This window comes from Meles meles, chromosome 14 (assembly GCF_922984935.1).
Source record: "Meles meles chromosome 14, mMelMel3.1 paternal haplotype, whole genome shotgun sequence".
Taxonomy (NCBI): domain Eukaryota; kingdom Metazoa; phylum Chordata; class Mammalia; order Carnivora; family Mustelidae; genus Meles; species Meles meles.
In genome coordinates, this window is record NC_060079.1 from 13,195,938 (window position 1) to 13,212,231 (window position 16,294).

The 16,294-nt window shown below is 39.7% G+C and overlaps 1 protein-coding gene across 2 annotated transcripts in view; it reads left to right on the forward strand.

Moving 5' to 3' along the window:
- Nucleotides 1–16,294, forward strand: part of B3GLCT (beta 3-glucosyltransferase) — a 125,769-nt gene that overhangs the window by 66,222 nt on the left and 43,253 nt on the right. For both annotated transcript variants that reach the window (XM_045978237.1, XM_045978236.1), the window contains exons 9-11: nucleotides 5,138–5,257; nucleotides 6,926–6,995; nucleotides 13,518–13,631. In XM_045978237.1, coding sequence (XP_045834193.1) covers nucleotides 5,138–5,257; nucleotides 6,926–6,995; nucleotides 13,518–13,631 — 304 coding nt within the window. The remainder of the gene's footprint in view (nucleotides 1–5,137; nucleotides 5,258–6,925; nucleotides 6,996–13,517; nucleotides 13,632–16,294) is intronic.

Sequence of the window (16,294 nt, forward strand, 5' to 3'; positions counted from 1 at the left end):
CCCCAACCCCGGCAGCCCTCAGTTTGTTTTGTGAGCTTAAGAGACTCTTATGGTTTGTCTCCCTCCCGATCCCATCTTGTTTCATTTTTTCCTTCCCTATCCCCTAAACCCCCAACTTTGCCTCTCAAATTCCTCATATCAGGGAGATCTTATGATAATTGTCTTTCTCCGATTGACTTATTTCGCTCAGCCTAATACCCTCTAGTTCCATCCACGTCGTCGCAAATGGCATGATTTCATTTCTTTTGATGGCTGCATAGTATTCCATTGTGTATATATACCACATCTTCTTTATCCATTCATTTGTTGAAGGACATCTAGGCTCTTTCCATAGTTTGGCTATTGTGGACATTGCTGCTATAAACATTTGGGTGCACGTGCCCCTTCGTATCACTACGTTTGTATCTTTAGGTGGATCCTTGTTAAGAAAGTTTCTTCGTGGGTTTCATTCACAGGCACATCGGACTGCCTGGAACATCGTCACCATTCACTCTTCAGGAACCTGTATCTTAGGGCAGTGGGGTCAGTCTTGACACGTCACTCAGACCAGGAGTGCTGTCAGCATGCCAGGAGTGAAAAGGGCACGCACAATGCTTTACCTTCCTGGCTGATGGCATGTGATGAAAAAGCTTATTGGTGGAGAAATATACATGTAAAAAAACTGTTCTTCCGTTCCATAGAAAGGAAAGAATGACTAATTGAAAGCGCAGGTCTACTTAGATATTTTTAATGAAGAGTTAACTTTGGTATAGATACCAGGTTCAGGAATCTATTAATCACTAAATACCTACAAAAACTATTTCTAATGTATGTGGAAAGTATGAGGATAGGTCAAAATCTCTATGTAATCTCCACCTGGTTTAAGAGCCAGAACATCACCAGTCACTTTGAAGCTCCCTGACTGTGACATTCCTGCGTCCCTTTTATTCTTTCTAGTAAACGCTTTCTTGGATTCTCTCTTCCTTTTCTTCCTCTTCCACAGCATGTGACTGTGCCACCGAATAAGACAGTATGCAGTTTTTCACCCTTTTGGGACTTCAGATAAAAAAAAAAGTGTACCACGGGTATTGTTCTGACTTGAAACTCATCCACGTGGGTATGTCGGCAGTTCTGATGAACTTTTTTCCACTCCAAGCAGGAGTCTCTCCGGAGACCGGAGCAGTTAGCTTACCCGGGCTCCGGTGGCGGGCTTCTGCACCGCTCTGCGTTTTCCTGTTACACTCATTGCTTCTCTGCGTTTTGTGGATGTGTGTCATGATGAGCCTGGGCAGGGATTTCTCTAGGGCAGAGACTTTTAAACTTTTTTTTTTTTTTTACTGTGACCCATTTTAAAAAATACATTTTTCATTGCGAGCCAGTATGTTTATGTGTGTTACTGTGTTGTAATACTGATTTCTAGCTTAGCATTAGTGTGGTCTATATAACAAGTGTTAGAAATATTTTTAGGCTTATTTTGTGGCCTGGTTTATGTTTACTTTTCATAAATGGAGGAAAAGATGTATATGCTATAATTTGGGGGGGTATAGTTTTCTCTTTATGAGATTAAGGAAGAAATAGATTTAATATAATAAATTAATTTTCCTTCCTCCCTTCTTTCTTTCCTTCCCTCCTCCCTCCCATCCTTCTACTTTTGTCTGCTTGATCTATCATTTATTAAGAGAGGAATGGAAAATCTTCCATAATAATGGTGCATTTGATAATATCTCCTCTCGTAACTGCCAACTCTTGCTTTTTTCCCTTTGAGACTATGTTAATTAATTGCGTGCAAGTTTAGAATCCTTAAGTCTTCTTATGAATTCATCTTTATTTCTTGTCATGCTCTTTGCCCTAACATGTGTTTTGTTGCTGTGACTGTTTCTATACCAGCTTTCTTCTCAGGTTTGCTTTTTAATTGTCTCTCATCTTTTTCTTGCAGCCCCTTTGTGTCCTCTTTTAGATGTGCTTCTCTCAGAGAGGACATGTCTTCTTTTCCTCCCAGTTTGTCTGTCTTTGTCTTGAAACCAGGTAGCAAATTTACACTTACTTTGAACATGATTACCTTTATATTTGAACTGATTTCTCACACTTTATTTTATCCTTCTCCTCATTTTCTCTCTGGCTCTTTTAAACCCTTCCTTACCTTCTATATAGATTGTTTTTTGTTCTTTCTTTTTCCATTTTTTCCTCCTCTGCTGTTTTGGAAATTCGGTCTTCATTTCTGTACCTTACTGGTTATTTTTAAATATTTTAACACGCATTCTTAACCTAACAAAGGCTAAGTAATTCATGGCCTAAATTCAAGGGACTTAGAATAATTGAACTCTGATTATTCCCTCCCCAATTTTTTTTTTAAAAGATTTTCTCTATTTATTTGAAAGAGCGAGCACTAGAGAGAAACCACAATAAGTGGGAGGGTCAGAGGGAGAAGAAGACTCCCTGCTGAGTGGGGATTTCCCCATGTGGTACTTGATCCTGGGACTCCATTCAGGGACTCTGGGATTGTGATCTGAGCTGAAGATAGATGCTCAATTGCTAAGCCACCCAGGCACCCCTCCCCTTACCAATTTAAATGCTCTTTGTTATTTAGTACTTTTGTTCTTTTCCGAAACCCCGCAACTTAAATATTATCTTTATTTTATGCAATTCGTATTTGTATTAGCTTCACCATGTATTTGCCAGTGCCTTTGTTCAGTATCCCATCTTACTTCAAAGACCTGCCAGGTGGGATCATTTTTTTTTGACATTTTTAAAATTTAAATTCAATTAATTAACATATAGTGTATTATTAGTTTCAGAGGTAATATTCAGTGATTCATCAATTGCATATCACACCCAGTGCTCATTCCATCGGTGCCCTCCTTAATACCTGTCACCTAGTTACCCATCCCCCACCCACCTCCCCTCCAGCAGCCCTGAGTTTGTTTCCTAGAGTTCAGAGTGTCTTATGGTTTGTCTCCCTCTCTGATTTAGTCTTCTTTTATTTTTTCTTCCCTTCCCCTGTGTTTGTGTTTTATTTCTTAAATTCCACATTTGAGTGAAATCATATGATAATTGTCTTTCTCTGACTGACCTATTTCCTCTTAGCGTAATGCTCTCTAGTTCCAGCCACGTCACTGCAAATGGTAAGAGTTCCTTCCTTTTGATGGCTGAGTAGTATTCCATTGTGTATATATACCACATCATCTTTATCCACTCATCTTTTGATAGACATTTGGGCTCTTTCCAGAGTTTGACTATTGTGGACATTGCTGCTATAAACCTTGGGGTGCAGGTGGCCCTTTGAATCACTATATTTGTATCCTTTGGATAAATACCTAGTATTGCTACTGCTGGGTTGTAGGGTAGCTCTGTTTTTAACTTTTTGAGGGGCCTCCATACTGTTTTCCAGGGTGGCTGCACCCTGGTGGGATCATTTTTTTTCTTCTGAGGCACATCCTTTAGCGTTTCCTTCAGTGGGGTGGTACATTCTCAATTTTTTTCCCTTTAAAAAATTTGTATTGACTTTGTTCTTTAAACATAGTTACCTTGTATTTACAGTTCTGGGTTGTCCATCATTTTCTGTCATCACTGTGGCTTTACTACACTGTCTGGTTTCTATTATTGCTGTGGTGTTGGGAAATCAGCACCAGTCTCATGTGGCTTCTTTGTAGGTAATCTTTCTCTCTGCCTGCCTTTAAGACTATTTGTCTTTGATATTCTGCGGTTTCGCTATGAGATGTCTAGGTGCTGACATTTTTTTTCTTTTTTACATCCTACATGGGATTCATTGACCCTTTCTATAATAGGATTGTTATGTAATTTTTGGAAATTCTCAGCCATTCTTTTTTCAAGCATGTTCTCACCCCCATTCTTTCTGTTATCTCCTCCTGGATGTGTAGCTGTGTGCCAGCACTCTGAATTTTTCTTTTACTTTTCCCATCTCTGTTTCTGCTGTGCTACATTTCAGATAATTTGGGAACTTTCACCTTTTAATTCCCTGATTTTTTTATTCACCGGTGTCTAATACTCTGCTTATCCTAATCATTAAATTTTTCTTTATTGTTTTTCATTTTTAGAAGTTTAGCGCTTTCTTTTCAAATTTGCTTATTTTATATAATTTTTAAAAATTTGCTAATGTTTGAATGTTTTCTCTTTATGAAAATGTATTAAACATAGTAATTTTATAACCTGTGTTTGATAATTCCAAGACCTGGAGTCTTTTGGGTCTGATGATGTTGTGTCTGCTGGTTCTTGGTGATCAGCTCATGTCCCTGTACTTTTTGTGATTTTTCTCTGAGTAGTCTTGCTTCAAACTGTATCTGTGCGAATCTTCTGAGTCCTACATTAAGGTGGAAGGATTTGCATTTGTTTTTCTTACTGCTACAGGATTATACTAACGTGGGACCATTTTAAAATAACTGTTTGAAGTGTTTTGGACCACATTAGTGGCACACATGAGGGAGGCCTGGGTTTTGATTAAAAATCTCAGAGGAGATTTGGAGATGATATTTTCCCCCTCCATCTAGCTCCAGCATCCCAGATTTATGTGGGGTTTGCTCTTAAACACTCTCCACCTTGGGTGAGTCTTGGGCTTTATTTTCTTAACTCCTGTCAGAAACTCAGCATCACTACAGTTCACCATCTGCCGACTGAGGGAAACTACCCTCGATGCCATTTTCCCCAGGCTCTTCCTTTTGCGGTTTTGTCCTCACAAGTTCCATACTACTATGGAAATTTAGCAATCCATTTAAAATTATTTTAAAGATATTTTATCCAACAGTTTTAGATGTTTCCAGCAAGGCTGTTAGTCAAGGTGTGTAATTACCGTACTGCAGAAAACCAGCCTCATGGTAATAATTTCTTTTATCTTCTACTGTGATGTTTTAGAAACCCTAAAATCGCTTCCCTGAAATTGCTTATAACAGCTTTGGAATTATTTGGTGTTCAGAATATGAACAAGAATATGGATTCTTGTTAATAAAAGATTAGATGGAGCCACATGAAATTACTATTTTTATATGTAAAAAAAAAAATCTGTTGAATATCGTCAAATTGATTCGGTTCAGTCTTAGCGCTCTCTAGAAGACATGGTCTGCTTTTCCTTGACATATTTTGTACCTTCTTACACTCGCGGTGTTGGCCAAGTTCTTTCATTTGTTGCGGGCTCCTGTCCCGACAGATTGCTCTCTACATCTGGGACAAAGGCAACGGGCCTCCGCTCACCCCAGTGCCCGAGTTTTGTACAGAGGCTGTGGACTCCTACTGTGCTACCACATTCCAGTCTTTTCTACCACTTTGCGTGAGTATAGAAGAAAGACTTCCTCACATATCCAAGGAGAATCTATATGCTGTGCATAATATCGTCCTAGGACTTTGAGTTTCTACTTATGTGCCAGGTAAGAAGTAGATACCATACTTCTTACTAGTAACTGCCCTATCAGGTGAGCACTGTTGTTGTCCTAGTTGACACATGAGAAGAGAGAGGACTGAGAAGTACTTGTTCAGGGTCACACAGTGAGTCCGCGGGAGGGGCAGTGAGGATCCTTAGGGCACCGACTCACTCCCGAGGCTCCATGCAGAACTGCCTGCCGCAGGGAGTCAGTGTGCCTGGAGTCATTTCCCTTGTTGATGATTCAGCATGTGTCTACTGGAAGATCTATTCCATTTCCTAGAAGGGTCATTTCAGACATTTCCTGCTACACCTAAGCCTTCTCCCCAAGCCCATCTCCTCTTAGCTGGAGACCTTGATTTGATCTCATCTGCTACTGTCCAGCAGAACTTTCAGAATGATCTTACTTGTTTCAGTGTATCCTAGGTCCAGTTCCCAGGATGAGCCTGAAGACCCCTGAAATTCACTACATTAACAGTTCTTCCTCAGAAGAGAACACATATTCATCACCCTCAAATGTTGTCTGTTCTTCTGAAGGCAGTCACACAGAAGTCTGTGTGTGGCATATTCAAAAATGAATATATGTATACACACACAGGTGTACGCATGTGCACACACACGCACACATTGCAGTAATGGTAGAGAATCTGTAATGTTTGTTCAGTTCCTGAGGGGGAAATCCTGTCTTTCTAGACATGATGCTTGCTTGTTCTTTAATGCTCTTTTGGGCAGTCTCGTGGGGTCAACCTCCTAGTGTCTTGAGTAATATGACAAAGCTGTGTTTAAATGTCACCATAAACTGGCCCCAGATGATGTTTGAGTCATGATTGAATATTATTAAAGGCCTAAAACGTTTGATAAAGGGCTCAGAACACCCCACGAAGCTTTCCGTGGCCTTGAGTGTAGGCTGTCCACAGTCTCCCCGTGTGTCCCTTTCATCTGAGTGGTCAGCTGGGGCTGGGCTGGCTCAGGGCTCCGTAATTGCCCCTCCTTCCTTGCACCCAAGTGTTTGAAGTAATTGTCCCTTTGGCAGAAGATAGAATGTTGCTGTAGCTTAGACTTGGGTAGACAATAAAGGAGCCATAAAAATACTTTCAACATCAAAGTGAGATCAGCCCCGCAAGAGGGAGTTAGCTCCTATTGTACAGGAACGCAGCCCCCGGTTCTCTCCCTTTGTCAAAATCTTCACCAGCTGGGAAAAGGAAAGGGAAGGTGACTAACATTTACTGGGCAGTTAGAATGTGCTGAATAAATGTAGCAATGAAAACGGCTTCACTGGTGGCTATTCTGACCATCTTCTAAATGAGCAGACTGAAGTTGAGAGCTGAAGAATGTTGTCTGGGTGACACAGTGTGTACAGGGCAGGGCTGGGATTCAGGCCCAGGTCTGGTTGACGTCAGAGGTCTTGTCAGCTGAATTATAGCTCCTGTTTCCCCAAAAACTTATTCCTGGAAACAGGATTGATGTCCTTGACGTTGGGGAAGGTCACCTCTATGGCATGTGAGATCTAATAGGGGTGTGAATGTGGGTGTTGATATGACACGGACTTATATATACACATGTTTTCTTGTTTTCTAGGGAAATCCAGTGAAGAAAGAGGATATATTTTTCGCAGTAAAAACATGCAAGAAATTTCACGGCGATAGAAGTATGTTTTTTCATTTTTCCTGACCTTATAAAATCCCAACTGCCTTTAAAGAAAAAAAATGTACAAGCCAGCTAGAAACTCAAGAAAGAGAAAACGACACATACATCATTGGAATGAAAATAGTTATTTAGCTTGTGTTCCTCATCGTACCACTTCAATAACTAAGATCAATTAGAAGGGACCGTTTTGTATCAAAACATGAGTGGCCCTAGCCCTTCTGAATACCGTTCAGAGCAGTATTCTAAATTGGAAATGGGAAAGCACAGCTGTGGCAATCTTGGACACGATGCATGAATAACAATCCATTTTGCAGAACAGTGTCCTATTTATGTCCATGCACTGGCTCTGAACTGTATGAGGAATGTTAGAGGGGATTTCAAGGTGGGAGAAGGCCAAAAAAAAAGAATGTTTTCTAGAAGACTAATCCTTCTTTTTACATTATGGTGGATGCACACACTGGAACTTTTAAAGATACGTATTCGCTCATGAGTGGATTATATTGCAGAGAAGGCAATAGGTGGCTTATACATAGCGATCCGTTCTTAAGATCTTGGCATGTAGATCAATGTTGTTTTTATTCAACTTTTTGGTGTTATTGCAGAATTCTACTAAGTTATGGTGATAATGTAAAAGAAAAAGCACGTCCTAAATATAAGTAGACATAATTTTTCTTTTTTTGCCTTATTTCAAGCTGCACTTTTCTGAAATTGAAAATTAGACAGTCTTTTGCATTTTCTAATTTTAGCATATATTTTAATTTTTTTTTTCATGAAAAGACTGTCGATTTCATCAAGAGTGTGATATTTATGTAGAAGAGATTTCTAAACCAGCTGTCGTTTTCAGGGGATTGGAGCTATGGGGGAGTTTCTGATAATATGGTACTTATAAATTATAATTTAAAGGGGAACATTTTCCAAATAAAAAATAATATAATTTGGGATTGAAATATTAAGATACTAACATCAACTAGAATCTGGTCATGATGTACAGTATACGTATGTAGCTATAAACCTTCATATTTACCTAAAATAGTCACATAAAGTGCCCAGTCCTATTCAGTCAGCCTAATATAGGCACTCATTATATAAGGGAATCCTAAAGACTATTAAAAATCAATACAGAAGTTGAAATTTTCATCATTCACAAAAATTAACCTAGATTTAATATCCTTTTGCTTTTTTTAAAATCTGGAAGGGCATTTGGGCATAATTTTTGATATATCTTATAAAGTATCAAAGGATATGAACGAAGGGACTGCCTTTTTTTTTTTTTTAAACAGCCAATAGAAGCGTTCAAACTGATTTATTTGATCCTGAAGCTGCACTTGGGAGTAGTGACTGTTCTCATAATATTGATGTTAAGAACAGTGGTAGTGGTGATATTTTCTCTTTTGAAACATTTTTCAAGTGACTGTAAAGCCGTAAAATAGGGACCATCCCTGGTTGTATTTTTCATATTTTACGGAAATGAAAAAGAAGTTTGCTGACCTTAATTCAGTAATTTTGAATGGTCTAGTTCATTGCTTCTTATTTGTATCAGGGTCAGATAATCTTCTCAGGCCTCTCTATCTACTTGTGATCTCTCTCTATATATCAAATAAATAAAATCTTTAAAAAGCCTGTTAGGAACATTAAAACCAAACCTCCCAAAGCTGGATGCTTTGATTCATTGCTATGAATCTGAATCTGGGGTCATTGAAGCCTGAGACTTAATTAAAAGGTATTATGAGGCTTTCACAGTAGGGTTTCTGTGGCAAGCCATCTTTAAACTTGAATGTTTGTTTGAAAAGATGTGGATGCAGCAGGATTTTAGCGACTTTGATGTCCATATCACTGGATGGGAGCGAGGCCACTAGGCTCCTCTCCTTCTTTCGGAAGGCCAGTCTGACCACCGGTTGGCCCAGAGAATTATCCAGTAATCCTATTAATTACAAGGACAACACTATTCACTGTATCTGCTCATCCTCTTTACATTTTCTGGGGTGTTTTTTTACATACACTGTATCATCTGCCTTCATGGTGACAATTCCCGATGATGTGATAATTAATGTTATTCCTTTCATCATGTAGAGAAAGCTGAGTGTGGGACAAGACGCAGCTGGCCCCTGTTCTTATAGACTGTTGAGTAGGAGAGCTGGGATTCAGGGTTTCTGGCTCCAAACCCCCAGTTCTCTCTGCCACAGCACAGCTATACTGTCATCTCCTTGAAGGTATTACAGTCTTAACACGTGATAAATGGTACTGGATATTCACGTTGACGTTCTGCTAGGCTGAAGGTCATTTTTGACTTGGCCAGAAGGTGGGAAAGTAGGCTTTTAATTTTCAGTCGCAAGGGGGAGAGCCAGAAGTTGAAATCCGCAGAGGATCTAAAATATAAAGCAAGCTGGGCATTCAGGCTGCCACTCCTGGCCAAGCGTTTGGCTGCTGTAGTCAAGCCCAGTACATGGAGTGGGGTGGGTTTTTTCTTCATTCTTTCCCCATGAACTTTGTGATAGAAACCCTTGAAGTTACAAAGGCCAAATGACAAGGAAAAAAAAAAAACCCAGAGATAAGACTGTATATTTATCTTTGAAAAACTTAGAGTTGGCTATACTGTTGGTGATGTATCTGGTGGCAGGTTCTCACTTGTGGGTGCACTGCCCCTGGGGACAGCAGAAGACCCCTTGCGATGTCCCCCATTCCTGGCTCCTTATAATGCTGTCCAGGGTAAGGGTGAGGGATGGCACATTCTCTTGAAGGCTCCTGTCAATTTGGCAAGGGAAAATACACACTGAACTCATTTTTTACATTCTTAATGAAGAATAGTAATAAAGCAAGTTCCAAAATTTTAAAAAAATTACTTAACATCTTGTATCTTTTTTGCTTAACAGTGAAACAAGCGTTTATGCAACCACTTTGTGTCCGGATTCTGATTTAAATGTAATAAAGCATTCTTAGGACACAGCAAAAATATATTCTATCTTTTGGCTTAAGAAAGAAATACATATTGACACCATCGAAATAGCAACACGCTCTTGAGATGCAAGCAGTTAGTAGGGTTTTAAAGAAACTTTAAATGTTTTATATAAAGCAAATTAGGCATAGCATGTAAAACTATATTTAAGCAAGGAGAAGGTCTCTGGAGTTTTAATATTCAGCTTGTTCACTTCCTCTTGGGTTATGTGTTTTTCTAATGTGTGACGTGAGCTGTCAGAAAATGTTAAGAATTCTCTCTGCACCAGTTTGCCACGCCGTTCCCGTGCGTGTCTTAAGTATCTGGTGGCAGTCACCGCTTTGTTCTTCAAGTGCTGGGTCGTGCGAGGCTCTCCCGCTGCAGTCCCCCTGATTAATGAGGTAAAATTGCTATTTGCTCAGCCTTTCGTTCCTTTTCACAGCTTCCTGAGCACCTAAAAATAAACACTTTATTCCTTTCAGATTGAAAAAGCAAAAAACACCCTGTTCCCTTTACCGCAGTCATCTTGTCTGGAAGAGGCCCATCTGAGCAGACTTAGGGAAAGATGTGTATGGTTAGAGAGGCCGACAGGTCCTCGGCTGCAGTCTGCTTATTTCAGACATGAGGCATGGATTACAGTGCAGCTCAAATGATGTCATTAGATTATTGAAGAGAGGGAGGGAGTTGGGGGGCTGCACCCCTCAGATCGCCCCCTGGCTGTTGAACAGATAGAGAGGTTCCAAGGTTGCCCGAACAGGTTTTAGACCAGCCCCGAGGGATGCCTTTCAGGCTTAGGTACACCTCATCTCTAAAATCGGGGTGTGTGTCTCTAACCCTTTTCGGAGGAGAGAGGAGCAAGCAGGGTTTTGTCACTGCCGTGTATGGAGAGACAGGAAGTCTATTTGTGGAGTGAAAATAGCAGATTTCTTAACATCGAGAGTCATTCACATTTGATTGTGTGGTAGTCTTTGTACAGTGCTTAAGTGTCTAGTGCATTTTCATTTGTAATCAGTTTTGCAAGTAAATTCACCAGGGGTAAAAATGTGTGTTCTGTGCCTCCTAGCGAGACACATCTCCTGCTTTGAGTCTGTAAAGCCATGTGGAAGATTTACGCCATCTGTGCAGCGGGGATTGTTTTTTCTTTAATAGCACAAGTTTTACTTCGCTCCATTTGCAAGTTATCCTGTGGTAAGCCTTCTTGAAAGAGGCATTCGCTAGTGTTTTATTAGGGGGTAGAAAGTACACTTCTCTGTATTGAAAATGAGATAATAGATCATGTAACTGTATTGAAATATTTTCTCACAGTTTAATATACTTGGGAACCCAGTGCCTCAGTATAAAATAATTTATAACTAGAATGAATTCAATTTAGAATTCAAACATTGCTAATAAAATCGACCAATACTCTAAAAGTTTTAGGTAATTTAGAATCAACCCTAGTTAAAAGTAAAGGTTTTAGCTGCTGTTATAGAAGACTTAGCCTTAGTTTTAATTCTCTATAGCTGGCAGATACAACAAACGCTTCAGGAGCTATAGTGATTAGGTGACAGATGATAAAAATTGTTGAATGCTTTTGGGATTATAGAATCATAACATCCTACTATATTAAAATGGCTGGTGTATTTTTATACAATTGGTAATGGTGGCAATAGTCTTGTACCAAATGATGAATTGCATTTATGAATAAGACCTTCCTTTAAACCAGTTCCAGAGATAGCCCTAAGCCTTTTGTGGGAACTTCTACAAAAATTCAACTATTTATTGAGCATCTACTACATCCTGGGCACTTGCCTGCTATGGGGAACGATTTGTATAGGAATTCTTACCTTTAGTGAAATTTCTGTTTCAGCTATTTCAAACAAAAACTGAAAGCAAGTAGTTAGGTACAGTAAAGAACTCACTCACACTTGATTTTAATGTCATTTAAATCAGCCGAGAAGAAACATCTCTGCTGTTTAATAAAGCCATTAGAGCAAAAGGGAACTGGAGGCTAACGGCTGAGGACAGCGAAAGCAGACTTTTGCACAGCTGAGGGCTGGGGACTGAGGAAAATTCTTGACCTTTCCTCACAGCTTCTTCCAGCATCATGCCAGGGAAGACATTTTACCCAGGAGTGAATTAGCGGCAGCAGGCTGCCGGGGGCACTTTCTGGGTAAGTCTCCTGCATGCGATACCCATGGCAGAGTGCCACTGTGGTGACAAGGTGAAGGCTTTCATTGTGTTGAGATGTGAAAGTAGAAGAGGATTTGTTTTTCTTCCTCCTCCCTACCCGCTCAGGCAGCCTTATCTGTTATTATGCATCTTTGTCCATTTTGACATGAAGAAATCTCTGCCTTTTCAGGATTGCAGAAAAATTGTATTTTAAGCCCTAAAAGTTATTTAGTGGGTTAAAATAGGTAACTTAGAGATTGTAACAAATGTCCAGAATTCATAGGTCTGTCTTTCTTAAACGCTGGTGAATAATGGATAAAATGTTGCCCTTTTGTGTTTTATATACAAAGGCTGTCTGACTTTGACTCTGAGTTTGTTGACTTGCATAGCTAAACATTTAAGGTTGGCATTGCATTGGGAGTGTTTGCATTTATTTTTATTTGTGCTGGGAAAAAGGGAAAGATAAATGACCTGATAAAATCTCAAAATACTGACCTGCGGATTTAGTTCACTGGAGTGGAGTTTCTTAAATTGCCAGGGTTTATAATCGAGATATGATGATTTTTTTTTCTATTGAAACAACAGAAACCTCTTCTCAAAATTTAGAGATGCACAGACAGTAGCTAAAAAAAAAGTATATAAGAAAATAATTATGCAGTTGTTTGGTCAAGTGAATTAATATCAGTGATCAGGAAGAACTCTGTCAAATGTCGAGACAGGTGAAGCTTAAAAGTAGCTCTAAATTAGAGAAAACTGGGAAAGTTTTCTGTTGTTTGTGTTTCTTTAATTAAAACAATTTGTCTGTTAGTGGTTGAGGTCAGAAATCTGCAGTGGTTCTCAACCTTTCTTCTTCCACGTTTTTCCAGAAGTGTAGCATAAAGAATATCAGCTCTCCCAGGCAGTGGTTCTCAGTGGTAGGGTCATGGCCTGGGTAGCATCGTGTGGTTCTTTTGGAATCGTTGGGTGGGGACGTGTGTCATTTGAGAAGCCCCCATCCTAGGGGAGACATATTTGCATCTCAGCCAAAACACAGAATATTCCCACCCCTCTAAGAAGCATTTGAAAAGTCCAGTTGTGAATTTTAAATGAAATAGCCTATGGGGAAAGAGGAAAATTAAAAAAAATTAAAATACTTCAGTGTAATCAGACTAGGAAATGGATCACTACATGAGCTCGAGGAATGAGGAATCATCAGGATTGGGAAGTGTTGGGCTCTAACATACACTGAAAACATCTCAAGAAGAGGGTTTCATGCAGGTGCTGTCATTGACCGACCGATAACCCGACATTTCTTGGAGTAGGAAAAGCAAGCAGGCTGGTATACCCGCAGAAGAACAAATAATGGTTCTCTTCCTTAATAGGTGATTATGCTGCCCTTCATGGTGCTAAGCTTTCCTTCAGAACTGTGCCGGTGACTGTCACTTCTCTCATTTTTTTCAGTCCCCATTGTAAAGCAGACCTGGGCGGGCCAGGCAAGTGTCATTGAATACTACAGTGATCACACAGAAAGTTCCATTCCTACAGTAGATCTGGGGATTCCCAACACAGATAGAGGTGAGTCCTTAATTTGTACTACTCTTATTCAGAATGTCCATCATTATCCTAAAGTAGGGTAAAAATGAAATATCTTATAAATACTATGATACTTGCCTTATGTAATTTCACTTTCTCCCCTCCCGGCATCTTTACCCATGGATAGGGAGCAATTCTCTTGGATTAAGAGCTGCTTTTTAAGTACTAAGAAGGGTCATAAGTTGTTGGGCCATAATGATATGACAGAACACATGACAATTGGGATTATTTAACAGAATTTTTTTATACCTTCATAATTCACTGTGGCCATAACGGAGTGTCCAAAGTTAATTTATCATCTTGCCATACAAAGTTTCTCCTCAGTGGTTTAACCAGCCAGGATTGTTCTGTGGCCACTATTTGCCAGCTGCCAAAGTCCCAGAAGCAGAGAAGGCAGAAACGAAGCCTATGGTTTCTCTCCTCATGGAGCTTAGGGTCTCACACTTTGCATATCCCTCTCCAGTGCTGAACCACATCCTACCCTGGTTATGTGGGGCATAAGCTCCACAAGAGTCATGCATCTTGTTAATATTTTAGTGAGTAATTATTGGTAGTACACCTGTTTTTCTCTTCAGATTGCAGACTTTCTAATTAAAAATTTTTTTATTTCAGAAAAATAGAGGTAGGCATTTGGCCACTTTACCCTCAGATGCTCTTTGTTTATCTTAATTTTTATCTAGTGTTCCTGCCACACGTTTTTCTTTAGTTTTCTACTTTCTCATACCCTTTTATGTATAGGAAAAGAAATAAGTTCATTGTCTTGTTTTATGGAGTAATTAATCTGGATTATTTCATAGTCATGTCTCTTATAATGTCTTGATTGATAGTGCACAATGTAGAATCAGATATACCATTCTTCTGACAAGGTTAAATATATTACTGAGTCTGTCTATTGCTTTTTTCTGGAGACATGATTTTATTTTTAATTGTATTTTATTCAATTAATTATATAGTATTTTATTAGTTTCAGAGGTAGAATTCAGGGATTCATTAGTTGCATAATACCCAATGCCCATTACATCAAGTGCCCTCCTTAATGCCCATCACCCAGTTACCCCATCCCCCCACCCACCTCCCCTCTAGCAACTGTTATGTTAGTTTGTTTCCTATAGTTAAGAGTCTTTTATGGTTTGTCTCCCTCTCTGACTCTGTCTTGTTTTATTTTTCCCTCCCTTTCTCTGTGTTCTGTTTTGTATCTTCAGTGCCACTTATGACTGAAATTATATAATTGTTTTTCTCTGATTGACTTACTTTCCTAAGCATAATACCCTCTAGTTCCATCCATGTCATTGCAAATGGCATGATTTCATTCTTTTTGATGACTGAGTACTATTCCATTGTGTACATACCACACCTTTTTTTTTTTTTTTTTTAATAAACATATAATGTATTATTAGCCCCAGGGGTACAGGTCTGTGAATCACCAGTTACACACTTCACAGCACTCACCATAGCACATACCCTCCCCAATGTCCATAACCCCATCACCCTCTCTTTACCCCCCTCTGTTTGTTTTGTGACATTAAGAGTCTCTTATGGTTTGTCTCCCTCCTGATCCCATCTTCTTTCATTTATTCTTTTCCTGCCCCCCCAAACCGCCCCCGTTGCATCTCTACTTCCTCATATCAGGGGGATCATATGATAGTTGTCTTTCTCCAAATGACTTATTTCACTAAGCATGATACCCTCTAGTTCCATCCATGTCATTGCAAATGGCATGACTTCATTCTTTTTTTTTTTTTCTAATTATTTTTTTTTAATTTGTTTATTTACAGCATAACAGTGTTCATTGTTTTGGCATCACACCCAGTGCTCCATGCAGTACGTGCCCCCCCTATTACCTACCACCTGGTTCCTCAACCTCCCACCTCCCCGCCCCTTCAAAACCCTCTGGTTGTTTTTCAGAGCCCATAGTCTCTCATGGTTCATCTCCCCTTCCAGTTTCCCTCAACTCCCTCTCCTCTTCATCTCCCCATGTCCTCCATGTTATTTGTTATGCTTCACAAATAAGTGAGACCATATGATACTTGACTCTCTCTGCTTGACTTATTTCACTCAGCATAATCTCTTCCAGTCCCGTCCATGTTGCTACAAAAGTTGGGTATTCATCCTTTCTGAGGGAGGCATAATACTCCATCGTGTATATGGACCACATCTTCCTTATCCATTCATCCGTTGAAGGGCATCTTGGTTCTTTCCACAGTTTGGCGACCGTAGCCATTGCTGCAATAAACATTGGGGTACAGATGGCCCTTCTTTTCACTACATCTGTATCTTTGGGGTAAATACCCAGCAGTGCAATTGCAGGGTCATAGGGAAGCTCTATTCTTAATTTCTTTAGGAATCTCCACACTGTTCTCCAAAGTGGCTGCACTAACTTGCATTCCCACCAACAGTGTAAGAGGGTTCCCCTTTCTCCACATCCTCTCCAACACACGTTGTTTCCTGTCTTGCTCATTTTGGCCATTCTAACTGGTGTCAGGTGGTATCTCAATGTGGTTTTAATTTGAATCTCCCTGATGGCTAGTGATGATGAACATTTTTTCATGTGTCTGATAGCCATTTGTATGTCTTCGTTGGAGAAGTGTCTGTTCATATCTTCTGCCCATTTTTTGATATGATTATCTGTTTTGTGTGTGTTGAGT